At 29.2% G+C, this 12,842-nt stretch overlaps 2 protein-coding genes across 2 annotated transcripts; one reads left to right on the top strand and one right to left on the bottom strand.

Moving 5' to 3' along the window:
* Positions 1-175: 175 nt before the first annotated feature.
* LOC145745890 (neuronal acetylcholine receptor subunit beta-3-like) lies at positions 176-4,518 on the bottom strand. The gene is made up of 11 exons (XM_082564070.1): positions 4,455-4,518; positions 3,947-4,152; positions 3,367-3,476; positions 3,078-3,232; positions 2,767-2,819; positions 2,598-2,686; positions 2,364-2,518; positions 1,506-1,737; positions 1,018-1,188; positions 582-672; positions 176-316 (listed from the first exon to the last, which is right to left on the bottom strand). The coding sequence occupies exons 1-11, from the start codon at positions 4,516-4,518 to the stop codon at positions 176-178; spliced, it is 1,467 nt and encodes a 488-aa protein (XP_082420196.1).
* Positions 4,519-6,708: 2,190 nt separating this feature from the next.
* LOC145745731 (uncharacterized) lies at positions 6,709-7,579 on the top strand. Its single transcript, XM_082563882.1, has 3 exons — positions 6,709-6,874; positions 7,053-7,187; positions 7,371-7,579. The coding sequence occupies exons 1-3, from the start codon at positions 6,851-6,853 to the stop codon at positions 7,503-7,505; spliced, it is 294 nt and encodes a 97-aa protein (XP_082420008.1). The 5' UTR covers positions 6,709-6,850; the 3' UTR covers positions 7,506-7,579.
* Positions 7,580-12,842: the final 5,263 nt, after the last annotated feature.

Raw genomic sequence — 12,842 nt, 5'->3', positions numbered from 1 at the left:
CTTCATATTTGATAATTTTACAAATATAAAAGTTAAATCTTATAGCATGTAAAATTAATTTTTTGCATTTTTTAAAATTAATAATAAAAAGCTACATTTTAACTTAATTTTACATAAACACATATAACGTTATAATACAACAATTTGCTAACATTAAAATAAACAAAATGGTTATTTATTTTTCAATATCATGTTTTGAGTAATTTGTCCAAGCCGGCCAAAATAAAACGATTGTACCAGTCAACGATATAATCATAAAAAAAATTAAAAATATTCTATCCATCACCATCGCAACATATTTCCATTCCTCTACCTCCTTTAAACAGTAATTGTATTAAGGACTTCATTTAATGTTAAATATAAAACAAAAATATTTTTAAAGAAAAATTTTAATAATTTTTTTTTCTTTTAAAGATACAAAAATAGTTTTTAATTAAACATCGCTACAATTTTAACATATTTTTTTCACTAGTATTGATTAGGCTATATAAATAACAGTAAACAGAGTGTTAATATCTAAATTAGTTAAATTAAAACAGTTTGTTCGTACATAAAGTTTAAAATATAAAAATAAAACTTACTCTTTTTCGCTGAATCTCCTTTTTAATTTTTTTCAGTAAAAATTTAATACTTTCGGTAGCTGATATAAGATGAGGGCTGACCTTCTTTATACTAAAAGTATTACACGTTAAAAACATATTTGCTTTGCGAATTTTATTTTTTTACGTTTGTTAAAATAGTTTAGAATTTAGTAAAAGTAAGTATGCGTACGATTGGTTAATATTTTATCTAAACTTGGGGGTTATATTTGTACAAACATTTAAGTTGCTTAAAGGTTATAAAACAAAGTTTTAAAAAATAATTTGCACAACTTACATTGTTTTAAGGTTTTATTGTATAAGAATATAAATACATACCATGTTTTTGAAATGGTATTATTATGTTGTCTATATTTTATTAACATGACAGAACGAATGTAACATCGGTTATTGCAAATATTTTAAACAAAAATCTTACCTGTGTTTATGCTGTTTATCATCACAACATTCTTCGATCCGAGATCGAAGTGTAGAAGATTTCAAGTCTGTCATAGGCAGATCCCATTGAATGTTACTAGAAAATTTTCGTAACAATAAGAATCGTGGAGAGGCGGTAAGTAGAAAATATCGAAGACAATTAGGAAGTGGTCTGTTGATCAATAAAAAGGCAAAAATCGTATAAATGCGTTTACCATATGACTAATATGTTTAACAAGTCTTAAAGTGCTATATTAAAGAGTTTTGCAATTTTGTAAGTGATGTATATATATAGCACGTTATAGTGTGGTCGGCACTGAATCACAAAATGCCTTCAAAACTTCTAAAAAATATCTGTGGTACTTGCAATTTAATTTTCAAAGAATATTGTAAACAATGAACACCATCAACCAGGCGTTTTGGTTCTGCGTTTATTAATATAATTTTTTACAATACAAAAAAATACAAATAGCAAAGTCTAAAGATTACCTGTGGGTTGCTTCGGATCGGTAATGTACGTTTATCACAACAGTCGTAAGAATGATCGAAGTTGTGATAAAGATCATTGTAAAAAGTAAGTATTCCCCTATTAACGGTATTGCGGCGGAACTCGAAGGAATAATCTCGGTAATAACGAGAAGGTAGAAAGTGTGAGCGAGCAATACTGAAATGCAGAGAGTGATTTTTTCTTGTGAATCGGTTGGAAGATAGAAAACCAAACCTGTGAAAATATAACAACAATAATATTTACAAACTGCATTCAAAAGGTATTACACAACAAATTATAAGTTTACGGTTCTTTAAAACATTTGGGACCTTAGAAGTAACAAGATGCGCGAACCGTAAAAAGAGCAATATATATTAATTATGGTAATTATGAAATTATTATAACTTGGTAAATATAGCGTTGGGGTTAGGAATATATGTTTACGGTATATATGAATTAGATTACTCCAGGATTGTTTAAAGAATTGTAAAAGTTATAAGAAATTTTGCAAAGCCCTTTTTCATACTGAGTTCGTTCGAGGGCTGCAAACTATATATAATTTAAATATTTTTTTTAATTCTGGCATTTAATAACTCTCAAATTCTGGCATTTATTAAAATACAACAAATAAGACATTAGTGGTTTGGAATGTTTGCTTAGTATCACAGTTTAAATGATTTTATTAAAAAATAAAAAAGTTAACTAGAACTTTTTATTTTAACTTTTTATTGAACAAATTTTAATGAATATTTACGTCAACAACAATATAAGTGTAACTAAAAGATAAGTTTAACTAAAGATTACTCCAGATATATAGAAGTTTTTAAACAAAAGGTAACAAAATAACTGAAAAATCAGACCTGTTAAAAAGGAGATTCCCAAGCAAGGTGTTATCAGAAATACACTATAAAACAAAGGTAACCTTCTTATTATAAAGTTGTAACTGACACCATGTTCCGAAAACATAACTTGAACAGATTTCGGTTTTCGTCTAGCAATGTTGGCGTCTTTTAATCTAAAAGATAATATTTGTGGTGTTTGTAAAGCAGTTCAATTTGGAAACAAGACATCTTTAAATCTGAAAAATAACATACTGCCTGTTTTCGTCATGCTCGTAATTGTGTTCTACGTGTACGTCGACAATTTCCCACTCTCCGTTGGGCAACATTTGTGATGTGTCAACCTGTGACGGCATTAATATTAAGTAATTTTTACATTACCATTACAACGACTTAACGTTAAGACATGCTAGATCAGCCTTACCTCTTTTTGTATTGGTAATAGTTTAACTTGCAGTTCATCGTAAGTCCATGATGCTGTAACAAAATTCGCTTAATTTTAGAAATTTTGTTATAAAGAAATTCTCTATATATTTTTTTAAAATAAATAACATAAATAATGTGATTTTCTCTAAAAAACAAAAAAACTAGTATTATTTTAGTTTTGTACATCCGCGGCAAATAAAAATGTGTGTTTTTGTTACTATTTTATAACAAGCAGCGTAACAAATATATATTACTCTTTGACGTGATTAATTTATTTTACATATTTGTTAGACTATTGCTAATACCAACCAAATTTCATGGTGCAGTTTTGCACATCAAAGGGGAAATAAGTGACGTCAATATTGCATGGACTTTTAAATATAGCAGGCGGTTGCCAGAATACATTTCCATGATAATCAATCCTTGCTCGGACCATGTGCTTCACGGTATAGTTGCCGTCTGTGCTGTAATTGTATGGAAAAATATATATTTTAATAAAAAAACTTAGCCCTTTTAAACCTTTTCATCTAAATTATAAAGCGAAAATATATATGGTTAACGAATAGGTTTCTTTTCTAAATAAAAACATAAAACTTACTTTTTCATAAGAACTATATCAGGTCGCCATATCCATTCTGACGGAACTTTTAGAAAGGTTATATTACCGTATTTTATGGGGTGCCACGTTAATCTGTAATCATTCCATTTCTAAAAAAATATTTAGGAGTAATTAAAAGATTATTACGAATAAACAATTTTTTTAAATTTTATCAATGGTGGTTAGTCACATTTAAGAAAAAAAATTTGGTTTTATAACAGATAAAGTATTTCTATATAACATAAACTTAAAAATTACAGTTATGTAAAAAATGTTAATAAAATTAATTTAAAAAGGTATTTTTAAGGCAGTCGGTTTACAAAAGCTTTCCACCAAACGTGTTTGGTGCTTATTTAAATTTTTTTAGTTTCACAAAAATCTTTTGGTTTACGAAAGTTGAAAATTTAAATCATAAATTAATAATGAGTTGTATAGACATTTAATTAACAAACAAATTTCAACCTTATTTTGAAATATTAACTTAAGCTGCTGCTTACTTAGCTGAGAAAGTTATATTGGGAACAGCTAACCCTTTACTGTTACTGATTTTCTAATTATATAGGATTGTAAAATAACGCACATGGGTTAGCCAAACGTTTGTATTCATCACTTGATTTTTCTCATCCACGTCCAACAATTGCCTCAGTAACATCTGGAAATAAATAACCAGTTGATCGTCTTGGTGGCGTACAGGTCTGATGTATTTGTTATATCCTTCCTTATCGCCAAACAAGTCACGTAAAAGTGATTGTTTATGTTGAGTTGGGGTTGTATTAATAGCCGTGCCTGTACAAAAGTAATTTTGTATAAACTTGGAGTATAAAGAACAGGTTAAATTGCAATAAAAAAACAAATCGCATAAACGTGCTTAGTGCAGATATATTTGACTACCTAAACTAAAACGTGTTTAAACTAATTGAACTAAAATGAATTATTCTATCGTTTGTTACATTCTCGGTAGGTAAGTTTAAGCACCATTTAAAGCAATTTAATATCAACTTATTATTATTTTTTTAGATGTTTTGAAGCTCTAAAAACAATGTACGATATTTAATATTACAATTAAATTAGGCTTAATTATTTTTTACCTGTAATTTGTTGTTCATTACTATAAGCCGCTACAACCACTATACACAAAAATACATTTTTCATTATGTTAAATGTTTTAAAACTAAATAATTGAATAAACCGTTACAATTTAAAATAAATACTGAATTCTAATTTAAACAATTCTTTTTTTTGCTTACTGAAAAAAATTGTTATTTGCTTGCAAGTGTACAATTGCATTTGACAAAAAGAAATATTAAATCAATAAAAACTTATTTAATCTTTTTTCCACGCCTAGGATCAATAATCAATGAATCGGACTGCAGGCTAAGGTCAAATTAAAAAAAAAACACACATATGAATAAATAAAAAAAACTTTTTTAAAAATAAGAAAAGTAGTTTGAAAAATTTACATTCTAGCGTTTAATGAAGGTTTTATTTTCAAATTACATTTTTTAAGTATCCTTATTTTATTGATTTAAAAATTTTAAAATTGTTGTGTTTTAATTTAGTTTTACAATTACGGCACCATGAAATTTAATTTAAACACTTTAATTTAAATAATTCACAACTTAACCCCATCAATTGAAACCTTTCATTTAAAAAAAGTACTTACTAGTTAAAAGCAAGGATTGTAATTATTAAAAAAGAAAGAAAAATACGTTTAAGCCTGTCACGGAATTGACAAAAAATCTATTTATTTATAAAAAATATTTGGCGACCGGAAGCTCAAGAATACGATAAAACTCATCAGTCGTCAATTTTTTTAACTCAAAATGAGTTAAAACACATCGGTCGTCAATTATTTTAACCCAAGATGAGTTAAATCCCAGCGTTCGCCAATTGCTTAAACCAAAAAGAGTTTAAATGGACCGGTTGCTTATTCTTTTAACTTAAGATGAGTTTAAACCCACTGGTCGTCAATTATTTTAACTAAAGAATAAGATAAAACACACCAGTCGCCTAATAGTTTAACTCAAGAGTTAACACACCGGTCGCTAATTATTTTAACTTAAGACAATTAAACCCCACCGGTCGCCAATTGCTTAAACCAAAAATGAGTTTAAACGCACCGGTCGCCAGTTCTTTTAACTAAAATGAGTTTAAACACACCGCCCGCCAATTATATATTTTAAATATGGGCATATAGTATCCTAATGTCACCCATTTGTAACCGGTCGCCCCCAGTCGCCTCCGGTCGCCTTCAGTCGCCACCGGGCGGTTTTTAGTAGGACCCTTAAAAAATAAAGGTCAAAAAAAAATTTAGATCTTAACAGCTTGTAAGGCTTAACTTGGCAACAATTTTAAGTAAATTGTCTGTGTGAAAATAGACAATCTGCATTGTGTAGGCCATAAAATAAGGGGCGGTACCGATAAAATATGCAGAAAAAAATGTAAATCGAATGGTTATCAAATGGATTGAATGTATAAGGTGTATTCTAAATGGGTAAGTGTAGGGGTTGGGTTGTTAGGGTTTAAATATTTTTTTTGTATATTTTTTTATCCTTGATGTGGGAAGGTTGAATGCGCGACCTAAACATATAACATTTAATTACCATTTAAATATATATTTGATAAACATTTAAACCATTCAATAACCATGTGATATACATTAGATTCAGTATACTTTATAGGTACCCAAGGCCATAAAATAATAAGGGTTTAATTTGAAAGTATAAAACACTGTGTATAAAGAAATGTTTTTAAAGAGTTGAATACCGAAATCTTAAAATGTAACTAATGTAGGTATTTTATAAACCATCTATCAATTGGTGGCACAGTGTATAGGTTTAAAAACTTGGCTTTATTAAGTAAGGTCCTTGGTTTAATCCCCACTGCTCTCATTCTGTAGTACCATTAAGTAAGGCGCTATAAACAGTATAAACTCCTGCTGAGCCAGCACTTAATCAGCAGCACAATTACTGGGCAATTATAATCTATATAATATCCCAAACTGCTAAAATGCAACTAGAGACTGGGTCGGAGTAACTGATGTTACTCTATGTTTAGGTCACGCATTCGACCTTTCCACATCGAGGATAAAGCTATTATATATACAGAAAAAAACAACTATGACAACTTTGTGTCTCATAGGTTGGTATTTTAGAAGATGACTGATTTGTCATAGATATTTTGCTTCTGACATAAAATTTGTTATCTTAGAGCCATGAAGTTTTTTTTTTGCATTAAGAATAAAGTTTAGATATATGAAAAATAGAATTGTGTTATTTAAAGCATGTTACATTCAAACATTTCTTTATATTTATTTATATACAAAGTAGAAAGGACAATTTTACACTCTGAAAAAAAGCAACATTATTTACCCTGACCCAGTTTCGAGTTGGCTTTGGCAGTTTGGGATATTAATAATTGAAATTGCTCGATACTTTATTTGCAGATTTTAAGTTTACTTTGAAGTTTTTAACATTTACATGTGATGTTGGTGTCTAGAATATTTCGGGTAAGAATATATTAAATATCAATTAACAGTACTTTTATGATAAAATTATTTAACATTGTTTATGTAGACCCGAGTTAGTACTGTATAAATAATTTTAAAGGTTAAATAAAATACTGAAGTTTAATTGTGAATACTTTTATCAATAAGCAGTTAAATAACATTTATATTTTTTCACTAGCCCGTTGTACAACATGTCAGAAATAGGTCCAATGAAATCCAGACATTGAAACCTTTTTGGCAAACACAGAGTAGGGAAGAGTTTGAGAGGGCATGGCCAAAGTTAGCAGAAAAGCAAAAGCATCATTTGAAAATGGTAACTTCTTCTTTAATTAAATTGTTGCAATACAAGTACTAACTTACAATAAAATAAGGAATAAACTATAGCCTTATTGACTTATTATTTAAAGTATTTACTGTTATATTTTTCAGTAGAAATTAAATAATACCTGAACTTTCAACTGAAATAATTGGTTTTAAGTCAAATTGCTGTTTTTAGTTGAAAGAACACAAGCTCCCTGTGCATAGAAGCGGTGGCAGAGTTAATGATATTCAAAATCAAATATTCTATGCTGCCACCTTTGCAGCTGTTTTGTTTAATCTTTTCGAGTTTCGCAAGTTCTACATGAAATAAATTTCCTGGTTCTACTAAAGCTTTTGTTGTGTAATGTTTAATTTAAAAAATAAATGAGTGTCATAAGTAGAATATATTTGCTTAATATTTAGCAGCATCTAAGAAAGTTATACTAATCTTTTTTTTGTTTTTGTGTATATATTTATCCTCGTTGCGGGAAGGTCGAATGCGTGACCTAAACATAGAGTAACATCAGTTGCTCCGACCCAGTTTCGAGCTGTCTTAAGCAGTTTGGAATACTATATATTGTAATTGCCCTGTAATTATGCTGCTGATTAAGTGTTGGGAGGAGTTTATACTGTTTATAAAGCATTAGCAGGAGTTTATACCGTTTATAAAGAATTACTCAAGAGCGCTACAGCATGAAAGCAGTGGGGATTGAACCTATGAACTCATGGTGGTGTAGCAAGTGTTCTTACCCCCACAACACGCTGGCTTTAAGTATATAATAGCAACATAGTATGAATCTTGTGTGACCACGTAAATGTGTTATCACACCAAATTTAGTTGATGTAAAGGAAAAAATTTATAACTGATTTTAAGGAAAAAACTTATAACAAATATATCGTTATGTAAACTATTTTTTTACACAATGCCATGTGAGCTAAACTTTTTTTACAACTTCGAATGTACAATAAATAGTTTGTTTTCTTTTTAAAACTAGTGTCTTAATAAAAAGAAGTTAGATGGCACTAAAATATATTGTCAGCTTAAATTTCGAACCTTGTAACTTAAAAAAATCATTTCGAAGTAATCGCCTTTAAAAAAACATTTTTAATCTTAAAAAAGTTGTATAGAAAAATATTTTTATGATTTAGTTAGCGTGTTTAATTTATAATTTACTTAACGCTGATGAAAATATCTATGTAAATAATTTTTATTTATGTTTAAAAAACGAAATAGGTGGTTTCAATTTTAATTGTGGTATAAGGATTTTGTATTACTTTTACGCTCAGTTAAAGTATGTTAGTTTCTTACTTTTAAACTAAATATTGTAAATTATCAAGTGACAGTTACAGCTTTTTTATACAGTTTATTTTTAACGGTTAAACACAACATAATACCTAGTAAAACAAAATACCTTTTTTAAACAATAATGTAACAAACAACTAGTGCTTATACAGCCACAAAATTGATGATAATCAGCGAGTATTACGAATTTGAGCTATTGCAAATAATTAAATTTTAAAGTGGCAATAGGCATTTGCTCTTTGTACAAGCTTGGTATATATATATATATATATATATATAGTAGGATTAGTAAATAAAAGTAGACGTGTTTCCCTTATTGACAAATCTGTCCTATTGTCCACATAATTTAATTTGTGTTTAATTTTTTTTTGAACTGTATTAAATTCACCGAATTTGGGTAACACTCGGAGATCCTATTGCTACACTAGGACGAATTGATAAGAAAAAATTTACGCTAGAAAAATTTAAAAAAAATCACAACTTAGGCATTTGATTTCGTAAGGATTTCGATATTTGAAATCCGCTTTCAGTATGCAAACATAGTCCGCTGGACAAAATGTCTACGTCCGTCACTAAAAATGATGTTCTTATGTAGCTTCGATTAGAAGCATTTAGTTGTAGGCATAGAAAAACCCCTTGCAAGTCCAGTTTAAAAACCAGCGTTATGTTATTAAAATTTGTAGCCAACGATTATCTTTGTTTTTTTTTTACTTCATAGCATGATAAACTGAGGTTTTGGTTATGAAATTCTTTAGTGGAAGCTTTTATCGATAGTGGTTTTCGTATCGGAGAACAAAAATGGCATTTTCTTTATAAATGTTAAATAACTTCCGCATTGATGCAATTATTGGCTCCAACTCTAATTTTGCTGAGTTGGATACAACAGTAAGATAACAATTCGGTAAAAATATTATGATGATGTCGCGTTGATTTTTGTTATCAAAACTTGCGTTTTGAATACGCTGGGTTTCCTGAAAAACAATATTTGAAACGAACGACAAACGACATTTTTTTTCTTCACTACCTTTCTGTGTACGTGAGTTAATTTGAACTTATTAATCATTTACCTGTAAAGGCCTGTTCACACGACAAGGTAACGTTGCGCTGCGTTGCGTTACGTAACTTTACCAGTTCTAGGGATTACCAAATACAAAATATCAAATAAAAGTATACCGCTTACGAAATCTTGCGTAAATTTCGCTTCAGCTACAAAACTTTACGAAATCTTACGTAACTTAAGCAAACTTTCGTACGAGTGAACGACTCTGTTTGTTTTAAATGGTTGCAAAATCTTACATTACGTTACGTTGCGTTGCGTTGCGTCCGCCGTGTGAACGGGCCTTAAAGTCGTGTGTTGTCCTCATTTACAGACTTGCCATTTGCAACCTGTAGCTGGTAATAGAGAGTAAATTTGCTATCGGTCTATTTTTAGAAATATCTGAATTTTTTATATTAGGCAAACAGTTAACTTGTTGTTACCTAGGCATAATTATGCAAAAGTATTATTATGACGTCATTATTAACAAATACTGGCTTATTCCAGTAGGAAAATAAATATTTTTATTATAAAGCTTCACAACGACGCTTCAAAAGCTTGTACAAAGCCAGAGGTTTCTAAAAAAATCCCCAAAACGGAATAGTTTAACTGTCGCGTTGACATAACGTGACAACAGTGGATAACCAAGCAAAAAACTTTTAACAATAAAAAAGGTTATAGCCTACTATATACCTGCTAATCGACTAGTTTGCGTTTTAAACAATAAAATTACACTGCAGGTAAAAAATAACAAAACCAATCACGATATTTTTTGTTTAAACCTTTTTAAATTTTCTGCTTATTTGTTTTAAAACAGACCATGCAATTAAAAAGGTATTTTGGTAAACTCCAAAACTAAATGCAAAAAGTTGCACTATGTAAGATACTTTGTTTGTCACGTTTTGTAAGATACCAAACAAACAAACGAAAGGCGTATTAAGGCGAACAAAATTTAAAATAAAGAAACCAAAAGAAAGGCTGTTGCTAAGAGCTGTGGTTCTGTGACAAGGACATTTTATGCTTCAACAAATAAGAAAAGAAAAAGGCAATAATAAAATAGCACGGCGTGGGAGTGCATGTATGTCGTTGTAGCATAAAATTATTTGTGTTCATTAATTCTTTGTACACTTCTTGTATTCATCAAACCTTAGTAAAAAGGCATATATTGCTTTATAAAAAAACAACCCTTTTTAAGTTGGGCCCCGGTCATATTAAACATATTCCGACACACTTTGCGATGAGTACTGTTTTTTGTTTTGTAAGTACAAATTTTCTTTTTCCTGTTTTACATTTTTTAGAAAAAGGCGATGGTTGCGCAATTTTATAATATAGCAACAACAAAAAATTGTTTTTTTAGGTTTTTAGTATAACTTCAATAAAAAATAAGGTTTTAAAACTTAGTGTCACATTTTAGATTAATATTGTTTAACTAGGTCACATATTTATTAAGTCGGATAATTGTATTTGTATTTTAACGACATTATGTTTATTTTTAACAAAAAATATCCAAAAAATGATTTAAAAAATGTTGTGTACGTGTCTTCTTAGCTACAGTTTCAACAAAAGGGGCATTGAACATTAAACAAAGCCCACTACACTTCTCACTAAATTTACACACAAAACACTTTTAAAAAGTACCTTGTTTTTGAGTTTGGTAAATTATTACCTGTTAAGAATGGGGCACAGTTTTAGTAATGATAAAATTGGTTGTCGTGCTATTATTGCGATTTATGTTAAAATATGCAAACAGACACATGTTATATTTTAAAATATTTTTGGCAAATCCTTAAAATAAACAAAGTGAACCCCAATTAAAAAAATTGTCTAAATAATCCACGTGGCTATTGAAATATGTTTTAGTCGACAAGAAAAAGGTTTATGTGGCACGACTCGTGATCTGTTTAATCTGGGTATCACCATTTAGTTGCAAGGGTTGCAAATACAGCTTTGTTTGTTCAATAAAAATAGCGCACTATTTCGTTTCACATTTCGTAAAATGGTCGTGTCCGCTAATAATAAATATTAACGAACAGCGGGGGACCGAGCTATTCAAGTTGTCGAAAGAAAAAGGGCACAGTCGGTGACGCCATTATGTTCCGTATTGATTTTTATCTTGTGTGTGTCACAACGCATGTGCCAACGCGCACTCATAGTGCGTGTGTGAGTCCTTGCGCATTCTTTACAGCAACGAACTGTGTTTATCTCTCTGAACCGTTGTCAAATTGTTTAAAGAAAACTAAAGAGAAGTTTTTTCTTTCTTTCTCTTTTTAAAATTTTAGCGCATGTAGCTGTAGACTAGGTAAGGTTGTAGGTTGTACCCATAGTAAGTCCATATTTCTATTATTTCGAGCTATTTCAAGATAATGTATGAAATAAACGTAGTTACGTTATTTTATTAGATAATAATATTTAACTGGCACTTTATGCTATAACATTAAAAACTAAGATTGTTGGAAAAATAGTATAAATCGATCTACTCGTGTGATTTACTGATTTCGACATACGGTTTTATATCAGACTGACAGACAAACAGACAAACTGTTTAGCAATGCGATAAGGATATTTTTAGACCTTTCACATAAATATACCAGTTTTAATAAAAATAAAAAACACTGCATAAAAGTTATAGAGTAAACAGTAGGGCATTTTTATATTTAGTTAATATCAAATATTCTGTCAGCCTGTCTGCTGGTAATTTTATTTATTTTGTAATTTATGTCAGTGTGTAAAACAAGTTTTTAAAAAAATATCATTTAAGTAATACATTTAATTGGCACTTAGAAATGACGTTTAATTTTTAAATTTTTTATAGTTGTTTAAATTAATTTTTGGAAAAAACAGTTTTAGCAATTTTTGCAAGTAAAATACCAAAGCGTTTTTTGCTAAATACCAATCAGATTTTTTTAATTTTATAGATGTTTGTGTTGATTTGTTGGAAGACTTATGGTTTTGTTTATTTTAAATAAAAAAGTTACCTTTGGTATTTGTATTTAGGTTAACACGGTTTTTTTTATTATTGATTCGTCGTTATCTTAAGTTGCCCGTTAGCTTTGTTTAAAATTTTTTTTTTTTTAGTAAACTAACTCTGTTAAAATAATCAAGAGATACAGAATTTTTGGTAAACATCTTAGTAGATTATTTTTCAGTTGAAGTATTGTGTTGTTTTACAGTAAATACAATCTCTTATTTTAAAGTTATATTATATATTACACCTTGAATTTAGGTATTTTACAAATCAATATCACACTTTTTGAATGTTCATACCAAATTGTCCGAACTGAACAGAAAATGCTGAAAAGTTTTGTGTTGTAATATTATACACAACCATA

Source organism: Corella eumyota, chromosome 3, assembly GCF_963082875.1.
Source record: "Corella eumyota chromosome 3, kaCorEumy4.1, whole genome shotgun sequence".
Taxonomy (NCBI): domain Eukaryota; kingdom Metazoa; phylum Chordata; class Ascidiacea; order Phlebobranchia; family Corellidae; genus Corella; species Corella eumyota.
This window is presented reverse-complemented; position numbering and strand designations above follow the sequence as displayed.